Below are 22,012 nucleotides of genomic sequence, written 5' to 3' on the forward strand. Positions count from 1 at the left end.
CCATTTGGACTCTGACTTATATACCCAAATAGTTAAACAGTTGACCTTTTTCTCCTCTGAAGCTACCATACTCATTTGTGATTTAGTGTTTGATTAGGTAGGATTTAGGGTGGCTTGACCGTTCCCTCTTCCCTCATATGTTAATATTTGCTGTCATGTCCCTGTCCGATGTTGATGGAAAAATATGGTATTTTTGTTCTTTTAAGTGCTTTAAAATTATTGTCGTTTTTCAGGACCTGATGATGGAACATGACCCTCAGTATCGTTTCGAATTGGATGGAAATAAGAAAGCAGAGGAGCTGTATGTGGTAAGTCATATCAGAAATATTTTAGCTTTAATTAACCTGAAATTATGATTTGTAACTCATCCTGTAAGTAAGGCCTGTAGACTCCTCCCCCCCACCGGCAAGACGCCGTACTGGTGCTCACCCACTCAGTCGCTTATGCCCAAGCAAGGAAGGAGAGTGAGCTGCAACCCACAACTACGAGCCGGGAGGCGCTTTGAATACCTTTGAATACCGGAAGCTTGCTGGTGTGTTTAGGGAGGTCTGGCCCGGTTGACTCGATTCCCTCAGCAAGCCTACGTAATAGACATGAATAGACATGCTATTGCCACTCACCACGGTTTGACTCGGTCCAGTTCCTGTAGGTTTCTTGTTTGCTGCCACTGCTCCCAGCACGCTCCCAGAGACGGGCAGGTGTGCGGCAGGGTGTCAGAGTAGAGTGGAGTGGATGAGTTGTCAGTGGGGTTGCCGGAGCTGTGCTGTGTAGAGACATGACTCTCTGTACACCTTTCAACACCTTTGCATCTTTGCACACCTGTGGATGACACACCCTAGCTGGGCCTGTGTTGCTGAGCTGCAGAGACAGTTGTTACATCTTCCTATCACCATGGCATCAAACTAGCAACCGGCCGTCGTTTTCTGTGTGTGTGGAGGCGGCGGCAAGACCAGGACTGGCACCAGGGCAGTTCTGACAGACTAAGTTGAGTAGTTGCGACTGAGCTCCGACTGAGTTGGGTAGCCTCGCTCTTGCTACCTGCCGCCTGATGCCACACATGCTACTTTTTTGTTGCTGAGCTGCTGTTGCTATTTGCTGCTTGCTGCTGAAGCATCACTACTGATGATTTTTTAGTTGGCCATCTCATGGAAAAGTTATTGGAAAATTATTGATTTACGGGAAAGCTACTGACCGTCTGATAGATTTTCTCTAGCCAGGCTGGAAAGGGCTCCACTTCCGCACCTCCTTGGTCTACCGTTGGACAGCAGGCTGTGGCGGGTTGCAATACAGCTAGCTCATGGTTCCAGCTAAACCCTGAGGAGAGTTGTGGACTGTTGGCCCCTCCTGGCCCCTCCGGGAACAATGTCCTGGACATCGACTTGGCTTGACTGTTGGCATGGCTGTGACATGGCTGTTGCTGCCACTGGCATTGATATTGACAGTGACAATGATAAACCATTGGCAACCCAAAGATTGCTCCCTGTCCACTGACCTGGCTCCCGGGCTCCCGGTCTCCCCAGAAATGGGCAAGAAAAAAGAGGCAGTAAACCAAAAGTGGAACCACCTTGGATTCTTTTCACGCCAGTGGTGAGTGTCGTGCTAAGGAGATAGTACTGGCAGAGAGATGATTATCCTTTGGTCTAGTGGAGGCACTCAGCCTTCCTTCTCAGAGAGGGGAACGGACACGGATGGCGTCACCACTAAGGGATTGCGCAGGTGGTCCATCACAATCTCTACCCACGTCTGAATTTGTAGACCATCCCCTCTCCTTTACCAAGGAAGAGGTGCGGCTCATGGAGGGGCCCAAGATAAATAATCCAGACAAATCAGTGATGCCGGAAGGGGCCATAATCATTGAGGAAAATGTGGCAAAATCACATAGCGAGATGGTGTGCCGGAGAACGAGCAAAGTTAGACAAGGCCCAATAACTAGGAAGCATAAAAGGCAGAGGACTGCTGCTTGTCTATCCACCCATGCCAAACAAACAGCAGGCCTAAGCCCTATAGAGGTTGAGTCAGTGCTCGCTTCCACTGACAGTGGGGAAAAAAGGGAGACGATATCGGCATGGGACAGTGACCGGGATCAAGTATGTACTATGTTGATAGCCGCCATTGCTCCCCTACTGGATAGAGTGCATGCCTTGGAAGGGGCAGTAAGGGACTTGTCATCCAAAATAAAGCACCTGCGGGCACTCCCAGCTTTTAAGCAGTTCGTTTATCAAGCGCTGGCCAATGTGGGGAACAGTACAAACATCGCTATCAACCCAGCACGTCAGATATCTCAGCTTCCTCAGAACCCAGCACTACCATCAGGTCCTGTTGTAAACCCATCCACGTCAGACAGATTGGGCCAATCTGTACTCTGCAGGACCCCCGTAAGTAGAGGAAATTTGGACCAAGAAGAGGCTAATAAAGGAGGCAGGTGGCTGTCACAGGACCGGTCAACACATTCCCATCTTCATCGGCCCCGCCCAAATTCATTTTGGGCCCGATTGCTGCCCTTATGTGGCAGTCCTATTTGGAGTACCTACACTTTCGCATGACTGAGAGGAGTGCCACTGGGAATTGGAGAACAGGGTGTGCCACTGGCTATCCCGGAACACTAAATTTTCCAACCCTGAGTACGATGACATCCTACTAGTAAGGAGAATTAGTTGGATTGAGCATATCTCCAAAACTATTGAAGGGGAGTGTGTGATTATAAAATGCAGGTATCCAGACTTGGCATATCAGTTGATTAAAACTGGTTGTAGGCTGAGCGAGACAGATGGCGTAATCAGCACCTTCCACTTGGATTCTTTCATAGACCGATCCCGCCAAGTAGAGCAAGGTCTGTGAGACAAAAACTTAATGCTGCAGAAGGTTACACCGTACCAACTAGCAATAGATTTACACCATTATCTGGGCTGGACAATAATGATTGACTCTCACCTAGCACTGTGCAGAACACGGCAAGGGGAGCTGCTTTATGCCATACTGAATGTAAGTGTTTGATGGTTTATCATTTACATGGATGGCCTTTAGCAACAATAGTATTCAAACTACCCAAGTTACCTACCAGTCCTTCCATTATATGTTGTTTTAGACAGGTCTCCCCAATAAGGTCCCTATGCCAACAAGATTTTTATCCTGGAATGTAGCTGGCCTGGCATTTAAATTAGTCATTCCAGAATGGTGTGATTTTATTGATCAATATGACGTCTGTCTCTTTCAAGACACATTAAGCCATATGTACTAAAGCATTTCCCATAGACACAGAATGGGTTAAAACCCTTTGACACATCTGGCCCATGGTATCTGCAGTCCCTATACTGCACAGGTTTGTGAGATTTTGCAAGGCAGTCACATCCACAGGGTCAGGAAGGCCTTCAGGGGGTCTTACAATATGGGTGAAAACCACCATCACAGGCCTGGTGAAGGAGATTACAGTGAATTCTCCAGACATCACATGCTTAAGCTTGGTCACACACCTGGATGTGACAAATCACATATACAATGTATACTGTAGACCTATCAGGAATAGGACAGAATCAATTGTTGTGGGCCAACTGAATGAGCATTTAACTTCACTCCCGGCTTCAATAAGGAAAATAGAAAATAGTAGGGGGAGACTTTAATTGTCAATTTGAACAATTGAGTACAGAAAACCTTGCAGACAACAGACGAGGATGCTAGCTGGTCTATACCAGAGTTGGAAAACCCCCCAATCAACAAATGGTTCCCTTTAGAAGTCCAAATGAATGCCCTTACCTTAAACCAGGGGGTCCAGGCTTGTAATGGCAGGTCAGTCTCTGATAAATCAGGTAATCACACGTTTAACTGGGTAAATCACACCACCTTATTTGATTACATAATGTTGAACGTTAAGCTTTGGCCATTTTTTGTGGATAAGGTAGTCATACCACGATTGGACAGCAACCAAAATGCCATGACTCTCAAACTAAGTCTTTCATTTAGTGCATAACATAACTTCTTAGGGGAGCCCTTCGATAGACGACTGAGAGTTACTAGCAACAGCCATAGAGTCAAAAGGAGTACAATAGAACACTCCCAGGAGACTATCAGTGAGATTTACAGGACGGTTAGTATGGACAGTATGGTACCATTGATTAGCGCAGGGATTACTCATGAGTCACTTGGAGAGAGAATTGAAATCCAAACACGGATGTATACGAATCTGAGGAGCTTATTTATAACCGTCACAGGGCAGTAGAATTGGAGCAGGGAATTTGGGAGGCTCTCCTAGATGCTTCCAAAACTAAAGACCAATGTTCCTTCTGGAATGTGGTAGCAACAAGAAGCAGGGATGGATATAGCATCATAGAAAATAACATTGCAGCTAAAGAATGGGTGGCACACTTCACCAGTTTATACACAAAAGGGAGATCAGGAAGATAACACGGGAAGACAGTTTTGGGTTGGGGAAAACCACCAGTCGCTCAGCGTACAAGGTGGGGTGATCCCAATATTGTCATTCCAGGGCCCATCGCCTATGCAAAACAAGAGTCCACAGACCTTTCAGTGATGGAAAGAAATTTGACAATTAAGGGAACAAAAACAAAGCTCCAGGGATAGACAAAATCCTGGATGATCTATTCCTGAGTGAGAACAAACTTTAGAGTTCCTATTTTCCCGCCGTTTCAAAATGGATTCTCAGCAGTATGTTATGACTGAGAACCTAAATACATGTTTTTATAGTTCTTTGTCTCTCTGGACCCAACCATTAAATGGACCCAAAATATGGCTCCATTGTTATTGCAAGTCAAGGAAAGGTGAGGACCTGGTCCCCCTTGCCATTATCCCTACTTGGTCGATCAGCTATTTTCAAAATGGTTTCCCTACCCTGCTTGCTCTACCAACTTCAGAACTAACCCTACACTATTTCTCCATTGTGGTTTCGACTGGTTAATGCACTTCCGGGTCAATTCCTATGGGAGGCGGGGCTTCCCGCTTAGCTCTCTGGACCCGCTTTCAGTCCAGGTATTGAGGGGCATCGCTGCTGCTGATGTTCAGTCCTACTACACAGCCTTCCACTTGCAGATCATTAATGACTGGTGGATGGAGCATATTGACCCGGCATACGCCACAGAGAGTTGAGAGATCGATGACATTGTTGTGCTGGACCTGATTTACAGTCTTCCCCCAGCAAGCAGGGTGGTGATACACATGGCCTCCGTAAGATGGGGTGGTGGGGGAGACTGACGTGGGAGACACCGCTTTGGTGGGGCAGTCTTCTCCGACAAGTGGTCCAGCTGAGGGGCTTTCAAAAGTGGGACACTATAGGTATTTCTACATAAGGAGATATTATACATGGCACGGTGCTTACATCATTTCAAGAGATACAATCAGATTACCAGTTGCACCTTAGCCAGTTTTATAAATATCTGCAGTTGTGACACACTACCTCCCCCTCCCTGTGTGAGCTGTCAGAATTTAGCCCGCTTGAATGCAAATTGTTAATGGGAGATCTTGACACCCACACGATCTCAAAAATTTATCAATCCCTGGTTACAAGTAGCGCCACTACTCTACCAGCTCTTCATGCGGCATGGGCGGAGGATATTTAAACATAGCTGAGGATGACTGGACCAAAGCTGTAGAAGTCCCCCGTGGACCAGCGATACCATCCCAGCTCCGGCTGATCCAATTGAAATACCTGCTCAGGGCTTATTATATGAGAAGCCACCTGTGGCGCATGGGCCTCATTGGCTGTCCCATTTGTCTTCGATGCGAGGATGAAGAGGGTACTTTCCTCCATATGGCATGGGGTTGTACTGCATTAACACTCTTTTGGCGACGGGTAACGTCCTGCCTGGGAGAGGTCCTCGCCTGGGATGTTTCTTTAGTTCCAAAACCCCATCTCCTACATAGCATACAGGGGGTAGGCGGGAGTCGCTACAAGCGACATTTGCTATTTTTGGGGCTTATGCTGCAAGTGGTACATTGCCATACAGAGGAATGTGATTATACCTCTATCTATAGGGACATGGAAGAGAGGGATGGACCACTGCATGGTGCTGGAGATCGCGGTGTTCCAGGCTAGGGAAAGCCCACAAAAACACCAGACGATATGGCAGAATTTAGCAGATTATAGGGACATAATACTGGCACCTGTCCACACTGTGGAATCTTACTTAGATGCCGAAATCCGACACTATGGCCACACCACACGGGGGACTGAGATGGAGTCTGGGGCTGCATTTGAATAGAGTAATTGCCAATAATTTGTGGTTGAAGGGGGTGGTTGGGGATACACTGTGCATGATTTTGTGTTTTGGTTGATCATGGGGTTTAATTCTGCAAAGTCCTGTATATCTTTGTGGTCTGACTTGACCCTGGTATACGGCTAAAACCCAATAAAATTTGTTAGGGAAAAAAAATGTATAGTTCTTATAATCCCGAATCACAGGAAGCAGAGGTGGACAAATCATACAGATTCATTCAGATATGCTCTTGCTCAATTATTCAGAGCTCACATTATCCTACAGGTTACTAGTATTTCTTGTTTATGCCTCAACACAATTACTTAACAGCTATACCAATATCTGTTATTCATGGTTCAGTGATATCAGAGCCAAAAAAACTGTGCAATTCTCCAGTTATGGTTTGTTACGCACGCAGCACACACCATAACTCACTCTCCCTGCCGTTCTCAAAATACCACTTTGTCAATGACACAGGAAAAAAGGGAGTCTATCAAGAGCAAACCATGGTGGGCAATATCCGTTATGGCATGCATTGTGTGTGATGCAACACATAGCTAACTACTTTCACGTTTTTTTGGGTCTGGATTCACTGAACCATAACTGACCTTTTAACTGGGTTTTTCTGTGGCTTTCTTTCCTTTTTTATTAGATGCTGCGCCCAACCTGCCGAGATTGACACACCCTGCTGCATAAGGCCTCAATCATAGATATATATATATATATATACACTGAGTGTATCTAAGGTTATATTAGAGTCTGAAGAGGTTCATCGTATTATCACATGAATGATGTCATCAGTGATGTGATCAGTAATGTCATTTGAGATGTCATCAGTGATGTCATCAGTGATGTCATTTGAGATGTCATCAGTGATGTCATCAGTGATGTCATTTGAGATGTCATCAGTGATGTCATCAGTGATGTCACTGACCATGTCATGAATGATGTAATATGTGACATGATCAGCAGTGGATTGCGGGTGCGCGATATATAGTTAGTACAACTAACTATATATGGAATTTCAATGGTTTTGTGTGAGTAAAATAAGGTTTTTTAAATGCTAATTCCTAACTATATATGGTCTATAACCTATGGTTTTTTCAGTGAATTTTCAAGGTTTTGTAAATGCTAATTCCTAACTATATATGGTCTATAACCTATGGTTTTTTCAGTGAATTTCAATGGTTTTTTAATAGCAAATATCATAAGCTGTCGAATGTCAAGTACGTGGTAAGAAAAAACATTTTCGTGTTTATGCACACTTATCTGCTTTGAATGCTGCCCCCCCCCCCTCATTTCTATTAGGAGTACTCTCTCTTTGCAGATAGTGAAAGGTAGTTAACGCAGGCCTTTGCCCCCGTTGTAATCCGTCGTGCCTGCTTCTCTCTCCATTTGATTGATTGTTATCCAAGCATTTACTGTTTTAGAATTGGTTCTCTTTGGTTCATTCTCTATTTACAAACAAGCACAGAGTCGCAATACTCTGTTTAGTCTTTGCAGATAGCGAAAAATCGTGTAAAAAAACAAAAGGAATCGAGCAAAATCATTAGGCCACTAATGGGATCTCTTTTTGACCTCGCTAAAATAGAAACATTAGGAACAACCCCTCATGACAAACACGAAACTAGTGAGATGAACTGAACTCCACACCATGATGGCTGCAATACAGCTCGGCTCCGCCACCCACCCCGCCCAAAATAACGATAAACTCTATGCAAATATTACAAATATATACAACACACCAGCAAAGTAACAGGGTAAAACATTTTATTAAACAACTATTTACATAACTATTTTATACTTTTTGTTGCCCGATCCGGCTAGCTCAATCGATCGAGCATGAAACTCATGCACTCTGATAGTTCAAAGTTTTGAGGAGTGCTTGTAACACTGTCTGAAGCCTATTTGCACTTGCTTCAGCTTCACTATTCTCAAAGTAAAGTGGGGGCTGTTTGAGGACGTGACTGCATTTGTGAACAATGTGATGCGGTGCCACCCTGAACCGCTTGACGGAGGCCCCCGAGGGACGGTGTGATGGCGCGGACTCGGAGGGGGCGCTTGGCTACGGCTCCCTCCCCAAGTCGTGTTCTCCTGGTGTAGCCTGAGATCGCCCCCGACATAGGTGGCCGGCTCCCGGGATCAAGCGGAACTTTTTGCCTTTTGGTAACTCTTCCATTCTTGACCTTGTCCCACAATCCGTTTCACCTAAAGACACGCTGTAGTGGGGCGCCCCTTTACCATTTCAGTTGCCATTCCACCCGCTTTTGCTACACTGTGCCTCTTCCGCTATTCAGCTGTTTACCGCCCGCTCTTTCGACTACAGCGTCTCGCTCACCATGTAGTTGAGTTGCTCCCGCTCTTGCGGTGCAGCGATAGGCGGCTGCCACAGTACTCTCAAAATGGCGGCCGGCTCTTCAGATTTGAGCGTGGTCCACTAAAATTGCCCTGCGACACCTTGGAACTCAGACGCTTGTCTGCTAGAGATTGGGCTCCATTCTCGAAAGCGTCCCCTCAGCCTTGAAGATTCTACAAAAGTCTTGGGGGCCCCCGACTCCTGCAGGCTTCTGGTGGGGAGCGGCTAGCATTATTGCTCGTGGAATGGCCACGACGGAGCTACGAAATGGTGGTGCTCTCATGCTAACGCCAGCTTCAGTCTGAAACATCCAGAAACACTGTAGACTACCAATTCGATCAGTTCCGGTAGCGCCCCAACGTGACCCGGTAGAGAAGAACTAGCCCTCCCCTCTTTGACTGATGGTTCTTGTTGCCTGTCCCTTCTGTTGTCATTTAACAGAACTATTTAGCCTGCTGAAAGGGGTTGTGTTCCGACCGCTGGTTGGTGGAGACATTTTGACTATATTCTGGACCTGCGTTGTCGCGTAATGCGTCATATGACGCGCCGCGTTAGCGCATCCGGAAGTGATCCGGGGCGCGACGCGCACCGCGTAACGTAAGCATAACAGGTCATGTGACTTGTTAATAAAACTTTTCATTGGTTCATTTTACTTTTCTTATTCTAATGATGAAAGGCTTGGTCATATGACCTAAAAATTACGCTTTTTATTACTTTCGAACATTATTTTTTCTTAAATATATGTTATAATGTTCCAGGCTAATGTACTTTCCCGGAAAATTTACAACTGTCCTGCAAGTAAAATATATTCCTTTTTCGAGAAAAAGGGCGTTTCTTCGTCCCATGACGGAGCCGTTGAGCAAAAGAGGGTCGGCCTGCTGTCTTAGTCGCCGATACGCCTGAATATGAGATTCTTATCGATCACTTTATGTTGCAGGAGTAGAAAACACAACAGCCCTTGACCATTTATCTTTACTGCGTTCCTGCGTATTATACCTTTTACCCTTCATGTAATTGGTCTGCTTTATTTCACTTGCCTTTTACTGATTCTAAAACATTGACTATTATTAAAAACTTTACCAATGTATATACTACTACCATGTTTTCTTTTAAAAACCTTTATTGTGAAAATGTCATTATACAAATACGGGCCTATAACCACGTGGGCCGGCCACGGAGCAAACTGTAATCGTATATGATGAGTAGACATTTACACTGTAGAGGAACGTAACGGGCGGGCCATTAGGTTGCAAGAACTAAGGTGTCTAACAGTTGCGGAATCAGTGGACGTACATTTTATAATTAAAATACGACAGGGCCAGTTACAATAAAATTATCTAGATATACATTTGCGGGCAAGTACCATGGGTGACGTTAATTCGAACTTTCAATAGTACAGTAATCAATAACACATCAGAACTTAATATCAATAGGGATATCGAAATATTCAATCTATTCTCGTCCCCGCCCGCCATGTGCTTCAAAACTGCATACGTATCTCGTGATATCAAGGTTGTGCAACCAGTACACAACAAGGAGTTACGAGTCCCATTTATTCCGCCGCCATTTTGGGCGAGGACGGGCAGGTCCAGGATATAGTCAAAATGTCTCTACCAACCATCGACTATGATGATGTTCATATGCTGTATTTATTAGAGTAACACTCATCTGTCCACATGAAATTAATTTGCCACAATCTAAACATGTCATTTTAATCTTTCCAAAGTTCTTCTAAATATTTGGGACCGTTTCCCTTGCCTCTTATGCTGTCAGTGCCACTTCTTTGATGAATGTACTGGCAGGTCGGGGGTTCTCCTCCAAATCTCTCTTTTATGCAGCACTATAATTAATCGGTGCCACCTCTCCATATGACGATGCATGGTATAGTTACCATAACTATATTTTTTTTCGGTTCCTCTGGAGAGTACATCGTGGCAGATGAAGCGTGTAACGTACCGGGCATTTACCTTTTTTTGCATGTAAAGGAAAGGAAAAAAAATTCGAGCGTCCGAGTTCTAAGGTGTCCCAGGGCCATTTTAGTGGACCAGGCCCAAATCCAAAGAACAGGCCGCCATTTTGAGAGTCCTGTTGCAGCCGCCTGTTGCTGTAGCATCAAGAGCGGCCGAAACTCAGCTGAATGGCAACTGAAACGGTAAAGGGGCGCCCCACTACAGCAGACGAGCCTCCACCTAGGAAGGCCCGTTCACGCCGCCTCCCCCCCCCCTTCGGGCACCCCACGCCGTTATTCGGAGCAGGATTGTAGGATGGCCACACCAGTACGGCAACTTGCTAGACACCACCTCGGTGCCTACCGAATCTCAGCGCCTTGTGGTGTCTTCTATTCAGAAAACATTGTTGTGCTGCCTTCGACCTTTTCGCCGCAAGTGCGCACGCGACTCAGCTGCATAGCTTGCTAGACACCACCTCGGTGCTAACCGAATCTCAGCGCCTTGTGGTGTCTTCTATTCAGAAAATATTGTTGCGCTGCCTTTGGCCCCATTCGCACATCGGTCCGCTACTGACGCCATCTCACAGGCCGACTTTCAGCATTGTAGGATGGCCACACCAGTGCGGCAACTTGCTAGACAACACCTCGGTGCCATCCGGATCTTGGCATCTCAGCGCCTTGTGGTGTCTTCTATTCAGAAAATATTGTTGCGCTGCCTTTGGCCCCATTCGCACATCGGTCCGCTACTGCCGCCATCTCACAGGCCAACGGGGCGCCCCACGCCGACTTTCAGCATTGTAGGGTGGCCACACCAGTGCAGCAACTTGCTAGACACCACCTCGGTGCCATCCGGATCTTGGCATCTCAGCGCCTTGTGGTGTCTTCTATTCAGAAAATATTGTTGCGCTGCCTTTGGCCCCATTCGCACATCGGTCCGCTACTGCCGCCATCTCACAGGCCAACGGGGCGCCCCACGCCGACTTTCAGCATTGTAGGATGGCCACACCAGTGCGACAACTTGCTGGACACCACCTCGGTGCCATCCGGATCTTGGCGCGTTGTGCTGCCTTCGGCCTATTCGCACATCGGTCCGCTACTGACGCCGCCTCACGTGCCAACGGATTTTCTACGCTTTTTATACCCTATGCCGCATAACAGGTCATGTGACTTGTTTATAAAACTTTTCATTGGTTCATTTTACTTTTGGTTTCCTAATGATGGAAGGCTTGATCATATGACCTAAAAATAACACTTTTCATTGGATGAAAACTTTTTTTTTTCCCAAACGATGAAAGCCCCACCTTGTTTCTGGATGTTTCAGACTGAAGCTGGCGTCAGCATGAAAGCACCACCATCTCGTGGCTCCGTCGTGGTCATTCCGCGAGCAATCATGGCAGCCGCTCCCCACCGGAAGCCTGCAGGAGTCGGGGGCCCCCAAGACTTTTGTAGAATCCTCAAGGCGGAGGGGACGCTTTCGAGAATGGGGTCCAAGACCTAGCAGACAAGCGTCCGATTTCCAAGGTGTCCCAGGGCCATTTCAGTGGACCAGGCCCAAAAAGGAAAGAGCCTGCCGCCATTTTGAGAGTCCTGTGACAGCCGCCTATCGCTGCACCGCAAGAGTGGGCGCAACTCAGCTGAATTGCGGATTTTGACACAGTGGACCAAAAGCGGACGGAATGGCAACTGAAACGGTAAAGGGGCACCCCACTACAGCAGACGAGGCTCCACCTGGGGAGGCCCGTTCACGCCGTCTCCCCCCCCCCCGGGGCGCCCCTCGCCGTTATTCGGAGGGCGGCAACTTACTGGACATCACCTTGGTGCCACCCACATTTCAGCGCGTTCTGCTGCCTTGGAACTATTCGCACAACAGACCGCTACTGACGACCCACCCCCCGGGACGCCCCACGCCGGATACCCAAATCAGTGCGGCACCCAGGCAACATCACCTGGGTGCCGTCCAGAAATCTGGACGTTGTGCTGCCTTGGGACTATTCGCACAACCGACCGCTACTGACCATTGTTCCTTCTTTTTCCCTAAAAATGTTTAAATGTTTTTACTGTTTTTGTTTTGTTGTATATATTTATAAGTTATTAAAGTTTTATAATCCTACTACTTTGTTGGAGTGCTATATATTTTTAATGTGACACATAATTGTAAAAACTTTGATGTACAAAGAGTCATCCCTGGAATCTTCCGCTTCAGGCTCGGTCCCCTCCCCAATCACAATACAGGAGGGTTTTCAGATAGTAGGAACGCGTGTGGTGTGACGGATCTCATCGGGTGTGGGCCTTGATCTACTATAACTCCTTTGAAGAGGGGTGATTCTTTACAGCTGGGGCCATAAACTACATCTGCAAGGCTAGCTGATAGCCTGGGACCGGCCTGGACAATTGGACACAGAGGAAGAGGAGTGTCAGAGGGTGCGGTAGTGAATAGGGCGAAAGGGAGGTGTCGGGCGGGCACAGGGTGTGATTCTCAGGGAAGAGCAGCGCAGATGGGGGGAGGTTTATTGCCCATGCATAAGACAGAGAGCGGGGGTGACCAGTGCCTGGGGGAGATGCTTGCGAGGGTGGGGAGCCATGCTAAGGATCGACAGCGTGCAGAGAGTGGGTCTGGTCAAGGCATCTAAAATGGCTGCCGTGCACGACAAAAGTGTGGCATTTGTAAAAAGGCAAGATGGCGCAGACAATGTTTTTCAACACTTCCTGATTTCCTTCGAATCGAACGTTAACAGACGTTGGGGCATATTACCAAAGTTAAGCGATATTTATCCCTAACGATGCTTAGCAACGAATTTTTTACCGCTAAGCATCGTCAGAAATTATCGCAGATAAACCTTGCTATTATCAAGGTTTATCGCAAATGCGATAAAAAACGGCCGCAATGCATTAATATCGCTGAAAAGTCAGCGATATTCATGCATTACCGAGCTAATGCTCTTAGCCATGTTATCCACCTCCCATTGGATAACATGGCTAAGAACTGCTCAGGGCAGGTGTTACTTTTTGGAGATATTCGCGCTTAGCGCGAATATCTCCAAAAGTTGGTAATAGGAGTTAGCGATGTTAGCGACTGTTTCCAGTCGCTAACATCTTGGAATGCCCACTTTGCATGTCATTAGTGATAAATATCACTGACATGCAAAGTGGGGCCCAAGATGGTCGCTATCTCCTACTAGCGGTCGCTAACTGGTGTTAGCGACAGCTAGGTAATACGGAGATAATTTTATCTCCGCTTTCTTGGCTTTTAAAGCCAAAAAAGCGGAGATAAACCCCCTTGATAATATGCCCCGTTATCTCTCCCACACTACCGGTCCCCCTGGGCTTAAACGCCGAGATGGTAGGGACTGCATCCCGTGGAGACAGGCCGAGACGTCACTCAGCAGAAAAAAAAGTTAAAAAAAAGTCTATAAACATACAATAAGTTAAAAGTCAATCATTCTTCTTTCCTTGTAGTACGCTCCCCAGTCCGCTTCCCGTTACGCTAACCGGGCGCACCCCACCAAAAAAACGATTTTTTACTATGCCCCCTTATGGTCATTTGCCCCTTCGCTTTGGCCTCCTCTTGTCTCTCGATCCTACCGAGAGACAAGATGGCGGCCGCTACGGACTGTTTGGAATGTTTACAGACGCCGGAGAACCAATCAGCTTCGCTTCACAAAGCTCAGTAACGCGAAAAGTACGCGAAGTGGAGCGCTGCCCGGAGCGCTGTTACAGATATATATCTTTTTTTGAACGTTAATTTCTCAAAATCCACTGGAGCACATATATTGAGACCTAGCAAAGGCACATCGGGCTACCAGTCCCTACAATTTTGCCAAGTTTCGTGCAAATCCATTCAGCCGTTCGATTATTATTAATTTTTTTTTTTTGCCCCATTGGGCCCTTTTAAAACCTCCACATCAAACCTAGGGGGTCAGGGAGGATCTACTATGCCCCCTTATGGTCATTTGCCCCTTCGCTTTGGCCTCCTCTTGTCTCTCGATCCTACCGAGAGACAAGATGGCGGCCGCTACGGACTGTTTGGAATGTTTACAGACGGCGGAGAACCAATCAGCTTCGCTTCACAAAGCTCCGTAACGCGAAAAGTACGCGAACTGGAGCGCTGCCCGGTCCGCTGTTACAGATATATATCTTTTTTTGAACGTTAATTTCTCAAAATCCACTGGAGCACATATATTGAGACCTAGCAAAGGCACATCGGGCTACCAGTCCCTACAATTTTGCCAAGTTTCGTGCAAATCCATTCAGCCGTTCGGGCTAAAAGTGAGGCCAACCGCCCTATGGAAATTAACATTGGAAAAACGCGTTTTGGGACCCCCCTTTTTTCTCGGCCCCCCCTTGACGAACCCCCCCCAAATTTTCAGGGGCTGCTCAGAAACAAAATGTGCCATTTTCCTGAAAATTTCAGCCAATTCCGTCCACAAACGCCAAAGTTATTAGACATAGAATTTTCAAAAATCCCATAGAGAAAAAATCCTAACTATATATACCTACTGGCGACAGCCAGTAGGTAATATATATATATATATATATATATATATATATATATATATATATATATATATTCCATCAAAAAGTTGCCTTGCAGCAAGGAAACCCACGCAGAGAAGTGCTTAACAGCTTTTATTTTCCAAACCAGCCAAGTTTCATTACATGGGCAAAAGTTCCTTTCCTGACGCGTTTCAGAGCCAGAGGGCTCCTTCATCAGAGGATGATACTGCTTCTTGCTGCCAAACTCGCATTTCAGGCGCCATTAGCTGCATGCTGAGAAATGTACTCACGTGCCACGTGCCTCACACCCACGTGACCTCCACAGGTGAGACTGTCTATAGGCATGCTGGAACCTGTAGTATAATGGCGAAGTTTTCCCCAAGTGGGTGCAGTTCAGAAACAAAGTCTTTTTCTTTTCAAAGTAAAATCCAAGTGGACTGAAATGAAAACGCCGGTTCGTTTTCATTACCTTTCACTGCGCTTAAGGTCCGTGGTTCAGTGACCTTCAGCTCCATATTTTTCATGGCAGGGCTTCCTTCTCGGCCAGGCTGCCGAGTTAAATTCCATCAAAAAGTTGCCTTGCAGCAAGGAAACCCACGCAGAGAAGTGCTTAACAGCTTTTATTTTCCAAACCAGCCAAGTTTCATTACATGGGCAAAAGTTCCTTTCCTGACGCGTTTCAGAGCCAGAGGGCTCCTTCATCAGAGGATGATACTGCTTCTTGCTGCCAAACTCGCATTTCAGGCGCCATTAGCTGCATGCTGAGAAATGTACTCACGTGCCACGTGCCTCACACCCACGTGACCTCCACAGGTGAGACTGTCTATAGGCATGCTGGAACCTGTAGTATAATGGCGAAGTTTTCCCCAAGTGGGTGCAGTTCAGAAACAAAGTCTTTTTCTTTTCAAAGTAAAATCCAAGTGGACTGAAATGAAAACGCCGGTTCGTTTTCATTACCTTTCACTGCGCTTAAGGTCCGTGGTTCAGTGACCTTCAGCTCCATATTTTTCATGGCAGGGCTTCCTTCTCGGCCAGGCTGCCGAGTTAAATTCCATCAAAAAGTTGCCTTGCAGCAAGGAAACCCACGCAGAGAAGTGCTTAACAGCTTTTATTTTCCAAACCAGCCAAGTTTCATTACATGGGCAAAAGTTCCTTTCCTGACGCGTTTCAGAGCCAGAGGGCTCCTTCATCAGAGGATGATACTGCTTCTTGCTGCCAAACTCGCATTTCAGGCGCCATTAGCTGCATGCTGAGAAATGTACTCACGTGCCACGTGCCTCACACCCACGTGACCTCCACAGGTGAGACTGTCTATAGGCATGCTGGAACCTGTAGTATAATGGCGAAGTTTTCCCCAAGTGGGTGCAGTTCAGAAACAAAGTCTTTTTCTTTTCAAAGTAAAATCCAAGTGGACTGAAATGAAAACGCCGGTTCATTTTCATTACCTTTCACTGCGCTTAAGGTCCGTGGTTCAGTGACCTTCAGCTCCATATTTTTCATGGCAGGGCTTCCTTCTCGGCCAGGCTGCCGAGTTAAATTCCATCAAAAAGTTGCCTTGCAGCAAGGAAACCCACGCAGAGAAGTGCTTAACAGCTGTTATTTTCCAAACCAGCCAAGTTTCATTACATGGGCAAAAGTTCCTTTCCTGACGCGTTTCAGAGCCAGAGGGCTCCTTCATCAGAGGATGATACTGCTTCTTGCTGCCAAACTCGCATTTCAGGCGCCATTAGCTGCATGCTGAGAAATGTACTCACGTGCCACGTGCCTCACACCCACGTGACCTCCACAGGTGAGACTGTCTATAGGCATGCTGGAACCTGTAGTATAATGGCGAAGTTTTCCCCAAGTGGGTGCAGTTCAGAAACAAAGTCTTTTTCTTTTCAAAGTAAAATCCAAGTGGACTGAAATGAAAACGCCGGTTCGTTTTCATTACCTTTCACTGCGCTTAAGGTCCGTGGTTCAGTGACCTTCAGCTCCATATTTTTCATGGCAGGGCTTCCTTCTCGGCCAGGCTGCCGAGTTAAATTCCATCAAAAAGTTGCCTTGCAGCAAGGAAACCCACGCAGAGAAGTGCTTAACAGCTTTTATTTTCCAAACCAGCCAAGTTTCATTACATGGGCAAAAGTTCCTTTCCTGACGCGTTTCAGAGCCAGAGGGCTCCTTCATCAGAGGATGATACTGCTTCTTGCTGCCAAACTCGCATTTCAGGCGCCATTAGCTGCATGCTGAGAAATGTACTCACGTGCCACGTGCCTCACACCCACGTGACCTCCACAGGTGAGACTGTCTATAGGCATGCTGGAACCTGTAGTATAATGGCGAAGTTTTCCCCAAGTGGGTGCAGTTCAGAAACAAAGTCTTTTTCTTTTCAAAGTAAAATCCAAGTGGACTGAAATGAAAACGCCGGTTCGTTTTCATTACCTTTCACTGCGCTTAAGGTCCGTGGTTCAGTGAGGAGGTCACGTGGGTGTGAGGCACGTGGCACGTGAGTACATTTCTCAGCATGCAGCTAATGGCGCCTGAAATGCGAGTTTGGCAGCAAGAAGCAGTATCATCCTCTGATGAAGGAGCCCTCTGGCTCTGAAACGCGTCAGGAAAGGAACTTTTGCCCATGTAATGAAACTTGGCTGGTTTGGAAAATAAAAGCTGTTAAGCACTTCTCTGCGTGGGTTTCCTTGCTGCAAGGCAACTTTTTGATGGAATTTAACTCGGCAGCCTGGCCGAGAAGGAAGCCATGCCATGAAAAATATGGAGCTGAAGGTCACTGAACCACGGACCTTAAGCGCAGTGAAAGGTAATGAAAACGAACCGGCGTTTTCATTTCAGTCCACTTGGATTTTACTTTGAAAAGAAAAAGACTTTGTTTCTGAACTGCACCCACTTGGGGAAAACTTCGCCATTATACTACAGGTTCCAGCATGCCTATAGACAGTCTCACCTGTGGAGGTCACGTGGGTGTGAGGCACGTGGCACGTGAGTACATTTCTCAGCATGCAGCTAATGGCGCCTGAAATGCGAGTTTGGCAGCAAGAAGCAGTATCATCCTCTGATGAAGGAGCCCTCTGGCTCTGAAACGCGTCAGGAAAGGAACTTTTGCCCATGTAATGAAACTTGGCTGGTTTGGAAAATAAAAGCTGTTAAGCACTTCTCTGCGTGGGTTTCCTTGCTGCAAGGCAACTTTTTGATGGAATTTAACTCGGCAGCCTGGCCGAGAAGGAAGCCCTGCCATGAAAAATATGGAGCTGAAGGTCACTGAACCACGGACCTTAAGCGCAGTGAAAGGTAATGAAAACGAACCGGCGTTTTCATTTCAGTCCACTTGGATTTTACTTTGAAAAGAAAAAGACTTTGTTTCTGAACTGCACCCACTTGGGGAAAACTTCGCCATTATACTACAGGTTCCAGCATGCCTATAGACAGTCTCACCTGTGGAGGTCACGTGGGTGTGAGGCACGTGGCACGTGAGTACATTTCTCAGCATGCAGCTAATGGCGCCTGAAATGCGAGTTTGGCAGCAAGAAGCAGTATCATCCTCTGATGAAGGAGCCCTCTGGCTCTGAAACGCGTCAGGAAAGGAACTTTTGCCCATGTAATGAAACTTGGCTGGTTTGGAAAATAAAAGCTGTTAAGCACTTCTCTGCGTGGGTTTCCTTGCTGCAAGGCAACTTTTTGATGGAATTTAACTCGGCAGCCTGGCCGAGAAGGAAGCCCTGCCATGAAAAATATGGAGCTGAAGGTCACTGAACCACGGACCTTAAGCGCAGTGAAAGGTAATGAAAACGAACCGGCGTTTTCATTTCAGTCCACTTGGATTTTACTTTGAAAAGAAAAAGACTTTGTTTCTGAACTGCACCCACTTGGGGAAAACTTCGCCATTATACTACAGGTTCCAGCATGCCTATAGACAGTCTCACCTGTGGAGGTCACGTGGGTGTGAGGCACGTGGCACGTGAGTACATTTCTCAGCATGCAGCTAATGGCGCCTGAAATGCGAGTTTGGCAGCAAGAAGCAGTATCATCCTCTGATGAAGGAGCCCTCTGGCTCTGAAACGCGTCAGGAAAGGAACTTTTGCCCATGTAATGAAACTTGGCTGGTTTGGAAAATAAAAGCTGTTAAGCACTTCTCTGCGTGGGTTTCCTTGCTGCAAGGCAACTTTTTGATGGAATTTAACTCGGCAGCCTGGCCGAGAAGGAAGCCCTGCCATGAAAAATATGGAGCTGAAGGTCACTGAACCACGGACCTTAAGCGCAGTGAAAGGTAATGAAAACGAACCGGCGTTTTCATTTCAGTCCACTTGGATTTTACTTTGAAAAGAAAAAGACTTTGTTTCTGAACTGCACCCACTTGGGGAAAACTTCGCCATTATACTACAGGTTCCAGCATGCCTATAGACAGTCTCACCTGTGGAGGTCACGTGGGTGTGAGGCACGTGGCACGTGAGTACATTTCTCAGCATGCAGCTAATGGCGCCTGAAATGCGAGTTTGGCAGCAAGAAGCAGTATCATCCTCTGATGAAGGAGCCCTCTGGCTCTGAAACGCGTCAGGAAAGGAACTTTTGCCCATGTAATGAAACTTGGCTGGTTTGGAAAATAAAAGCTGTTAAGCACTTCTCTGCGTGGGTTTCCTTGCTGCAAGGCAACTTTTTGATGGAATTTAACTCGGCAGCCTGGCCGAGAAGGAAGCCCTGCCATGAAAAATATGGAGCTGAAGGTCACTGAACCACGGACCTTAAGCGCAGTGAAAGGTAATGAAAACGAACCGGCGTTTTCATTTCAGTCCACTTGGATTTTACTTTGAAAAGAAAAAGACTTTGTTTCTGAACTGCACCCACTTGGGGAAAACTTCGCCATTATACTACAGGTTCCAGCATGCCTATAGACAGTCTCACCTGTGGAGGTCACGTGGGTGTGAGGCACGTGGCACGTGAGTACATTTCTCAGCATGCAGCTAATGGCGCCTGAAATGCGAGTTTGGCAGCAAGAAGCAGTATCATCCTCTGATGAAGGAGCCCTCTGGCTCTGAAACGCGTCAGGAAAGGAACTTTTGCCCATGTAATGAAACTTGGCTGGTTTGGAAAATAAAAGCTGTTAAGCACTTCTCTGCGTGGGTTTCCTTGCTGCAAGGCAACTTTTTGATGGAATTTAACTCGGCAGCCTGGCCGAGAAGGAAGCCCTGCCATGAAAAATATGGAGCTGAAGGTCACTGAACCACGGACCTTAAGCGCAGTGAAAGGTAATGAAAACGAACCGGCGTTTTCATTTCAGTCCACTTGGATTTTACTTTGAAAAGAAAAAGACTTTGTTTCTGAACTGCACCCACTTGGGGAAAACTTCGCCATTATACTACAGGTTCCAGCATGCCTATAGACAGTCTCACCTGTGGAGGTCACGTGGGTGTGAGGCACGTGGCACGTGAGTACATTTCTCAGCATGCAGCTAATGGCGCCTGAAATGCGAGTTTGGCAGCAAGAAGCAGTATCATCCTCTGATGAAGGAGCCCTCTGGCTCTGAAACGCGTCAGGAAAGGAACTTTTGCCCATGTAATGAAACTTGGCTGGTTTGGAAAATAAAAGCTGTTAAGCACTTCTCTGCGTGGGTTTCCTTGCTGCAAGGCAACTTTTTGATGGAATTTAACTCGGCAGCCTGGCCGAGAAGGAAGCCCTGCCATGAAAAATATGGAGCTGAAGGTCACTGAACCACGGACCTTAAGCGCAGTGAAAGGTAATGAAAACGAACCGGCGTTTTCATTTCAGTCCACTTGGATTTTACTTTGAAAAGAAAAAGACTTTGTTTCTGAACTGCACCCACTTGGGGAAAACTTCGCCATTATACTACAGGTTCCAGCATGCCTATAGACAGTCTCACCTGTGGAGGTCACGTGGGTGTGAGGCACGTGGCACGTGAGTACATTTCTCAGCATGCAGCTAATGGCGCCTGAAATGCGAGTTTGGCAGCAAGAAGCAGTATCATCCTCTGATGAAGGAGCCCTCTGGCTCTGAAACGCGTCAGGAAAGGAACTTTTGCCCATGTAATGAAACTTGGCTGGTTTGGAAAATAAAAGCTGTTAAGCACTTCTCTGCGTGGGTTTCCTTGCTGCAAGGCAACTTTTTGATGGAATTTAACTCGGCAGCCTGGCCGAGAAGGAAGCCCTGCCATGAAAAATATGGAGCTGAAGGTCACTGAACCACGGACCTTAAGCGCAGTGAAAGGTAATGAAAACGAACCGGCGTTTTCATTTCAGTCCACTTGGATTTTACTTTGAAAAGAAAAAGACTTTGTTTCTGAACTGCACCCACTTGGGGAAAACTTCGCCATTATACTACAGGTTCCAGCATGCCTATAGACAGTCTCACCTGTGGAGGTCACGTGGGTGTGAGGCACGTGGCACGTGAGTACATTTCTCAGCATGCAGCTAATGGCGCCTGAAATGCGAGTTTGGCAGCAAGAAGCAGTATCATCCTCTGATGAAGGAGCCCTCTGGCTCTGAAACGCGTCAGGAAAGGAACTTTTGCCCATGTAATGAAACTTGGCTGGTTTGGAAAATAAAAGCTGTTAAGCACTTCTCTGCGTGGGTTTCCTTGCTGCAAGGCAACTTTTTGATGGAATTTAACTCGGCAGCCTGGCCGAGAAGGAAGCCCTGCCATGAAAAATATGGAGCTGAAGGTCACTGAACCACGGACCTTAAGCGCAGTGAAAGGTAATGAAAACGAACCGGCGTTTTCATTTCAGTCCACTTGGATTTTACTTTGAAAAGAAAAAGACTTTGTTTCTGAACTGCACCCACTTGGGGAAAACTTCGCCATTATACTACAGGTTCCAGCATGCCTATAGACAGTCTCACCTGTGGAGGTCACGTGGGTGTGAGGCACGTGGCACGTGAGTACATTTCTCAGCATGCAGCTAATGGCGCCTGAAATGCGAGTTTGGCAGCAAGAAGCAGTATCATCCTCTGATGAAGGAGCCCTCTGGCTCTGAAACGCGTCAGGAAAGGAACTTTTGCCCATGTAATG

At 46.8% G+C, this 22,012-nt stretch overlaps 1 protein-coding gene across 6 annotated transcripts in view; it reads left to right on the forward strand.

Annotated features, from left to right (window-relative positions):
* Nucleotides 1–22,012, forward strand: part of AK9 (adenylate kinase 9) — a 1,611,121-nt gene that overhangs the window by 137,105 nt on the left and 1,452,004 nt on the right. For all 6 annotated transcript variants that reach the window (XM_078648533.1, XM_078648534.1, XM_078648537.1 and 3 more), the window contains exon 9: nt 234–308. In XM_078648533.1, coding sequence (XP_078504659.1) covers nt 234–308 — 75 coding nt within the window. The remainder of the gene's footprint in view (nt 1–233; nt 309–22,012) is intronic.

Source organism: Lissotriton helveticus, chromosome 6 (genome assembly GCF_964261635.1).
Source record: "Lissotriton helveticus chromosome 6, aLisHel1.1, whole genome shotgun sequence".
Classification (NCBI taxonomy): domain Eukaryota; kingdom Metazoa; phylum Chordata; class Amphibia; order Caudata; family Salamandridae; genus Lissotriton; species Lissotriton helveticus.